Source organism: Nicotiana attenuata, chromosome 12 (genome assembly GCF_001879085.1).
Source record: "Nicotiana attenuata strain UT chromosome 12, NIATTr2, whole genome shotgun sequence".
In the NCBI taxonomy this organism is placed as follows: domain Eukaryota; kingdom Viridiplantae; phylum Streptophyta; class Magnoliopsida; order Solanales; family Solanaceae; genus Nicotiana; species Nicotiana attenuata.
In genome coordinates, this window is record NC_032000.1 from 50,936,942 (window position 1) to 50,945,636 (window position 8,695).

General features: G+C 33.8%; 1 protein-coding gene across 1 annotated transcript; it reads left to right on the forward strand.

The window, feature by feature from the left end:
- LOC109236124 lies at positions 1,034-1,667 on the forward strand. Its single transcript, XM_019402341.1, has 2 exons — positions 1,034-1,344; positions 1,451-1,667. Exons 1-2 carry the CDS (start codon positions 1,034-1,036, stop codon positions 1,665-1,667), a joined length of 528 nt encoding a protein of 175 aa, XP_019257886.1.

An 8,695-nucleotide genomic window follows, 5' to 3' on the forward strand; every position in this document is an offset into this window, starting at 1 on the left:
AAAATTGGCCAAATACAGCTTGCAAAAAGCACTATTGGATCTTTATAAATAATCAGTGGCTCAATACCATGCCAGAATGTGCTGCAAGGTTTTTGAATGAAGGTATAAGTGATCACTGTCCTGCTAAGGTGTACATGGTAGAAGAAAGGCAAAGAACAAAGAAGGCTTTTCAGTACTGCAACAATTGGGCAAAGCATACAAATTTCTTGAAGGTAGTTAGAGAAGGTTGGGGGATAAGTATGGAAGGGTGTACAATGTTCAAGGTAGTTAAAAAACTGAAGATGTTAAAGAAGGGACTTAGAGCTTTAAATACACAGGCATTCAACAATATAATGACAGAAACAAATGAAGCTAGAGAAAGGCTAAAGATGGCACAAGAACAATTGCAGAGGGATCCAACAAAAGTGGAGTACCAACAAGTTGAAGCTGCAACATATAAGAAATTCAGGGAATCTTCTTATTTAGCTGAAGAGTACTTACAACAAAGGAGTAAAGCCACATGGATAAGATTGGGAGATGACAATACCAAGTACTTTCACTCAGTAATCAAGCACAGGAAACTGAAGCAGGCAATCACACAGATAAAAGATAGTACAGAGAACTGGAAAACAGATCCAGACAAAATAGCAGATACATTTGTTGAATATTATGAAAGCTTACTAGGAAGAACATCAACTGATAGAGTGAAGACTTTCAGGAGTATAATCAGGAATGGAAGCAGACTAACAGGCAATCAACAAGAGGAATTAATACAACCATTTGTGAGGAAGGAAGTGAAGCAAGCCATGTTTCAAATTGACAGCAATAAAAGTCCTGGTCCAGATGGATATAGGAGTGGATTTTTCAAAGCTGCATGGTCAATAGTGGAAATGAACTAACAGAAGTAGTACTAGAGTTTTTTCATAATGGGAAATTGCTGAGACAAATCAACTCTACAAATATTGCACTGATTCCTAAGGTGGAGGCTCCTGAGAATGCAAGCCAGTTCAGACCTATAGCATGCTGCACTGTGTTATACAAATGCATATCAAAGATGCTGTGTTCTAGATTAAAATCTGTAGTCAACCACATAGTTGCAGAAAACCAATCAGCATTTGTACAAGGTAGATCAATGATGCACAATGTTTTAATATGCCATGGCCTTTTGAGACATTATAACAGGAAAACTACACCAAGGTGCCTAATGAAGATTGACCTAAGAAAGGCCTATGATATGGTGAGCTGGGAGTTTCTAGAGGAAGCAATGAGAGAATATGGCTTTCCAGACAGATTCATACAGTGGACAATGACTTGTGTCTCTACTGCAAAGTTCACAGTCAAAGTAAATGGGGAAGGATTTACATGGTTACTTTGAAGGCAAGAGAGGACTGAGGCAAGGTGACCCAATGTCACCATTGTTATTTTTCCTAGTCATGGAGTACTTATAAAGAACACTGAGTACTATAAGCAGGCTACCAGACTTCAGATTCCACCCTATGTGCAAGAATAGCAAGTTGACTCATATGATTTTTGCTGATGATTTGATGATATTCTGCAAAGGTAATATCAGCTCAGTAAATAGAGTGGTGGAGGCACTAGATCATTTCAGTAGAGTGACAGGGTTGGTTGATAACATGGAGAAATCAAACATCTTTATAGCTGGAGTAGAAGATGAACTTAAACAATAGCTGCTGAGAAGAACTAAGTTCACAGAGGGAGAATTTCCTATCAAATACCTAGGATTGCCACTATCACCTAGGAGATGGAACAAGATGAATTGTCAGATGCTTATTGGGAAAATTACACAAAGAATCAATGTTACCTACTCCAAACAATTATCCTATGCTGGAAGGCTCCAAGTTGTGAATGCCGTGCTATTCTCAATTCATAGCTTCTGGGGTAATGTCTTCATCCTTCCTCAAAGTGTAGTGAAAGGAGTAGATAGATTATGCAGAGAATAACTGTGGGGGAAAAAAGGAAGAAATGAGGAAGGTGGCTTTGGTGGCATGGGAGAAAGTCTGTTGTCCAAAAAATATGGGTGGGCTAAACATCAAGGGATTCAGTGAATGGAACATAGCCTCAGTTGGGAAATTGATATGGCAGTTGGCACTTAACAAGGAATCTTTATGGGTAAGGTGGGTTCATGGAGTGTACATGAAGACCAATTCAGACATATGGACTCACTCTCCACCAACAGATAGCAGCTGGTACTGGAGAAAATTAAATGCAGTCAAAGAATTGATGAGAGAGTGGTTCTCACAGGGCAAATATGTTCTCAACCTTACTGGGGAGTACTCTATAAATTCAAGTTATATGGCACTAATTGGGAAACAACAAAAAATGAAGCTTGCTGATTTGATATGGTCAGCAGTAGCTCAACCAAAACACAGGTTCATAGGATGGTTGGCAACACTAGGAAAATTGTTGACAAAGGATAGAATGGTTGGAATGAATATACGGGTTGATAATGTCAAGTGCATGTTGTGTAATGAAGATGTAATGGAAACTCAGGGGCATTTATTTTTACAATGTGAATGGACAAGAGCAGTAAAACATGAACTGAGCAGATGGACAAGGCATGATGAACAAAATACAGGAGTGAGGCAAATGCTGGAGCAGATCAAAAACAAGCACTGGAAGCAATTCAGGAAAGAGGTCATAGCTGCAGTACACTTAGCAAGGATATACTATACATGGAGAGCTAGAAACACAAAAAAATTTCAGAGTAGGATTATAAAAACAGACGAGATAGTTGTACAAATCAAACGAGAAGTGTTAGAAAGAATAGATTTACTATATATTTTTAGGAAAGCTCAGAAATGTAGGGAGTTCATACGACTACTTACTTGTAACTAGTTTTTTTTTGTTGTTTGTTGGAGGCCTAATTTCTATTCTGAAAATCAGGTGCTCTATAAGTGTATATGATGTTTGAAGTTAATGGTAATTCACATTGTTACCAAAAAAAAAAAACACTACTCAAACGAATCGGCCAAACACAAACTACTTATTTTGCAAAAGTACTTTTTCATAAAGCACTTTTGAATAAAAGCGCTTTTTAAAGTAAATAATTTTTGGCAGCTTGACTAAACGGACTCTTAGCCATTAACATACACTCTCCCACGTAAGAGGATTCATTTTACCAAATAGACGCAGAAATATGAGAAGGGAAAGAAGAAGAAGAAATAACTAAAAAATAAGAATATAATACATGAATTATCATAAGACTGACATTTGCTTACAACAAAGATATCATAGAAACTGACTGATTTAGGCGAAAAAGCTACTACATGTTCGCAATATCTGCAATTCAATGTTTTTTAATATAATACTCCCTCCGTTTTAATTTATGTGAACCTATTTCCTTTTTAGTCCGTGCAAAAAAGAATGACCTCTTTCCCTATTTGGAAACAATTTACCTTTATGCAATGATTTACAGCCACACAAAATATATGTGCTTCATTTAACACACAAGTTCAAAAGTCTTCTTGTTTTCTTAAACTTCGTGCCCAGTCAAATGGGTTCACGTAAATTGAAATGAAGGGAGTATTTAATAGCCACTTATAAACCTCTGTGATTGAAATATAGCCGCTGTCCTGGATCCCCAAGTTTCATTTGTCTATTTCTTGAAATTTTCTGTAGTAAATTAAGAACGTATACTCTTTTTATACATTTGTAAGAAAGGAAAAGAAAACTAAAAAAAATTGTTTTAGATTCCCTAAACTTTTCACAACGCTTGATTGGAGGCGTTTCTTGCACAAAATGTCCATAAAGAAAAATTTAAAAAACGAAAAAAAAAAACTATTTTTCCTATTTCCAGGCAATCAAACCGTATTAAAATGGATATACATAAAATCAGCATGCCAACAACTAGGGGCTAATAAGAAGTTTGCATTATTATAATTCGGCGAGCGTCATCAAAATTTTAAAGATAGATGAGAATAATGATTATGTAATATAAAAATAATAGTAATGATTATTCGTTAGATCATAGGTAGGACAAAAGACAATCAGTAAGTAAACTAAAAAAATTTCGTTGTAAAAATATAGTTTAAACAGACATTATCCCTGTTGTCGAGTTTTGTATGACGTAATAGAATAAAGCTTTATTAAGATAGATTTTTTTACAGATATAATCTCACGTTGCCTTCTACTGGAGATAATTTTAATTAATTNTTTTTAGCCGTAGCAAAAAAGATGACCTCTTTCCCATTTGGAAACAATTTACCTTTATGCAATGATTTACAGCCACACAAAATATATGTGCTTCATTTAACACACAAGTTCAAAAGTCTTCTTGTTTTCTTAAACTTCGTGCCCAGTCAAATGGGTTCACGTAAATTGAAATGAAGGGAGTATTTAATAGCCACTTATAAACCTCTGTGATTGAAATATAGCCGCTGTCCTGGATCCCCAAGTTTCATTTGTGGATTTTGAAACTCCAGGATAGTGGCTATTTTTCAAAAATAAGGCAAAAAAAAAAAAAAAGCGGTAGAAGATTGGAGAACAATTTGAGGCCCAACAGCCCAAATATATTAAAGAATTTTTACCTCCTATAGCAAAGGTTAACACCTTATTTATTTTAAATAAATATCATTTAAAAAAATTATATTCTATAGATACCTTTTAATGTTTATAGCAACATATCTAATTTTGGTTACCTCCTACCTCTAAGCCACTAAATACGCTATTCAGTTACACTATTTTCTTTCTCTCTCTCTACTTTGATACATGCCATTCTCTTCCCCATTCTCTGAAAACACGACTGAGGGCTCAGCTCGCCGATCTCATAACCAGCGACCCCTTCTACTTCTTCCACACACCCTAGACCATGAGAACCCCAAAAACCAGCAGCATCCAACGCCCCTAAGCAGCCGCCGCCAGTCCACCAACTGCTCAGCGCCGCCAGCCATCAGTCGCCGGAAAATCCAAGAGCCAGTGACCCCCCCCCCCCCAGAACCTCTAAGCCTAAGCCACCCAAACTCCTTCTCATCTTCACTCCCAAGCCTCCAGTCGTCCACCCTCTTCCACCAACAACACCAGCGGCCAGAACACCCCATCTCCAGCCACAGCAACCAGCCGCTTCCTACCCCAAAAAACCCCTGTCACACGCCTGGACATAACAAACGCCAAAACAGGGCAAGAACCCCATTATCGACCAGCACAAATAGCTAGTACAAGATTCATAAAGTTTACGGTGCAACACCGTTTCAAACGGCAGTCTAGGTCCAAAATCAATGGAACTTGACTCAATCATACCCAAAAATCTCCTCTCCTTTTCAATGTATTTTCAAAGTATCACGCTGTATTTTCATGTATTTCATTGTATTCATTGTCTTTTTTCATTGTAATTCAATGTATCTGTGTATTTCATGCATTTTATTGTATTTACTGTCTTTTTTTTCATTGTATTTCAATGTATCCCGCTGTATTCTATGTATTTTATTGTAGTCATTGTCTCGCTATATGCCATGAATATATTTATATGTTTTTTTTAATTAATATAATTTATGTATTCAGATATATTATATAATTTCTCGGAAGATTGCTATGTTTTTGGGTATTTTTCGGTTGAGAATCTTTTTTATACAAGGAAATACAAATTTTGTGTGTTATAATTGAGTTTGTTGAATTATATTAGGAGTCTATTATGTTAATTGATTCACTTTCCGTTTAAAAACAGTGTAATCCCTTATTTCACGTCGTGAATACAGTCGAATACAATAATCTGTCCAGCTGTAATCCCATGTTTCACGCCCATGAATACAGTAGCTTAAATACATCTAATACATCTTATAACAACATAAAACGTATCTACAATCCGTAATATAACAAATGGTATTTATAAATAGCTAATTACCACTAAAAGATAGTGCTTTGTAATAATTTCCCATATATTAATCAGGATTCAAGCCCACCAATCATGTTAGGAAGCTTTGCATAAATAGGATTCTTTGGTGCCATTATTCATATTTTGATCCCGTTAAAAATTTTTTTTTGACAAAAATAGTTCCGTAACAAGAAATTTAAAGCACACTGCTGCTTTTTATAAACTAGATTTAGGGTACGTGCTTTGCGCGTGTATCTATATCCATAGACATACAATTTTAAAAATTACGTAAATATTATTAAAGAATGTGTTGGAGTTATTGAACATATATATCAAAAAAAAAATATATAAGTTCCTAAAAATGGTGAATATTAATATAGTCTATTCAATAGAGCCGTGTCTTTAATAACAAAATATAAAATCTAGTTGTATATTAATCATAATATATATTTTGTATATACCATGTTTGTGTCTTCTTAAATGAATTTGAGAATAACTTTTGAAAAAAAAGGCGAAATACATAAAGCACCCCTTTAAGCTGTCCCAAACGATCAACCAAACATCTCAACGGAGCCTATTTCCGGTTAAACACTTCAAGTACTTATAAAGTACTCCCTCCAGTTCACAATAAGTGACCGGTTTCCTTTTAGCACGCCCATTAAGAAAATACTAAATCCTATATAAAAAATACCTAGTATGACTAAACTACCCTTATTTAATATTGGTCACATAGTTATAGTGAGGAGTGAGAAAACTTTTTAGGGATATGCACATAAGGGTAAAAGAGTAAAAATAAATTGAATTTTTTCTTGATTACATAACTGGACACTTATTTTGGACCAAAATAAAAAAGTAAACTGGTCACTTATTGTGAACCGGAGGGAGTATATCAAGTAAACACGTTGCGCTGACATGGCAAATCAGTTGTGTCTCACTACAAATTGAGCGCGTGAGGACTTGAATTATGTTCTTTTCTCTTTCTTTTCAGTTTAAATATTTTATTTGTGGCCCACCCAACGTTGTTCAAGAAGAAGGAAAACAACAATAACCTAATGCAATTTTACCACCATCCTCCGATGCAATTTTACCTACTTCGCTACCGGCAACGGCAGATTAAATTCACCTCACATTGATCACTTCAACAGTTCCATTAATAATTTTACTTCTACCTTTATCATTATTAATATTAGATTTATCACCACTCACGGCAATACTTTCTTCAGTACTTCTTTGTTACTAGTATCAACAGTAAAATTCTTGCTAGAGAATAATTTCTTCAGCTTAGTGTATTTCACTTTGGGATATAGGGTCGGATTTGGCGATGGAAGTAGTCCGCTGAAATGGAGTTGGAAACCCAATTATTTTGATGTTTCTTTTAATTTGGTCCATATAGTTGACTTTTGGGTAGATTCATTATGATTATCTCCAGAAATATTAAAAGAAGAAAGAAGGATTTTTGGAGCTATGAGTACATCTTTGATGAAAAGTGTCAGGGGAAGAAGAAGAGAAGCTTCGATGAGAGAAAGTGGTATTATTTCAGCGAGAGAGGGGGTATTATTTTGTCTTTTATGTTGTTTGTTTTTTACTAATTTTAATCCTTATTGTTTATCCACGTGTCAACTATTAATTGGTTCTTAATATATATTCCGAATGTGTGTTACACGCGGTAGGGGCTGACTAGGTCGGGTATTGTTTTTATACACTTTATAAGTACTTGAAGTGTTTAACTGGAAATAGGCTTCGTTGAGGTGTTTTGTTGATCGTTGGGGACAACTTAAAGGGGTGCTTTAATAAGAATTTTTTTAAATCTTCAAGGGTTATATGTTTTTACTGAAACTAAAAAGAATATACGATAGCTTGTGAAAATTAAACTGATAAAATTACAAATTGGAATATAATTTAAGATGAATATATTGAATAATGATTGAGGACTTTCATGAACAAACTTTTTCTTTTATTGAATTAGCTATATAGGATCATTATTCAAAAATTTCAAAAGCTTACACTTTATTTTATTACTCAAACACAATTTCTAAAAAATATGTAAGTTTCTTACAAAAAATTAGTCATTGAGATTTGAGATGGGAAACACGTGCAAGAAATATAAGTTCCTAAAAAGCTACAAATTATTTTCAAACTTTCTCCTCCTCAAAAAATATATTATTCTCTTGTCAATTTGTGTAATATTTAAAATCTAAGTGTCTTTAAATAGAGTCGTGTTTTTTAATAATTGAATACGACATGTAGTTGTATATTAAATCAAATATTTATATTTAGTCTATACCCTGTTTGTGTCTTCTCAAATGAACTTTAGAATAACTTTTCAAAAAAAAAAAATTAGAAATTTTTTAAATCTTCAAGGGCTATATGATTTTACTGAAACTAAAAAGAAAATACGATTACTTCTGAAATTTAACCGATAAAATTATAAATTGGAATATAATTTAAGATGACTATATTGAATAATGATTGAGGACTTTCACAAACAAACTTTTTCTTTTATTGAGTTAGCTATATAGGGTCAATATTCAACAATTTTATAAGCTTACACTTTATTTTATTACTCAAACACAATTTTTTAAAAATATGTAAGTTTCTTACAAAAAATTACTCATTGAAATGGAAAACACATGCAGAAAATATAAGTTTCTAAAAAGCTACAAATTAGTTTCAAACTATATTCTCCTACTCGAACGATATACTATTCTATTATCACTTTGTGTAATCTTTAAAAATAATAGTTAATAATTAGAATACATATTTAGTTAGGTTGAAAACCTTTTACTTTTAATAGTAACAATATATAAAAATATCTAGTTAGAACTACAAGTTTCCTAATAAGAAGTATGAATATGGACATACTTCCATGTAAGTTGTCGTGATGATATA

Bases quoted from the DNA above. Each gene is read 5' to 3' on its own strand.
- LOC109236124 (XM_019402341.1), top strand. From the start codon at position 1,034: ATGCTGTGTTCTAGATTAAAATCTGTAGTCAACCACATAGTTGCAGAA. The intron at 1,345-1,450 runs GTTACTTTGAAG...TACTATAAGCAG, and splicing joins AATGGGGAAGGATTTACATG to GCTACCAGACTTCAGATTCC.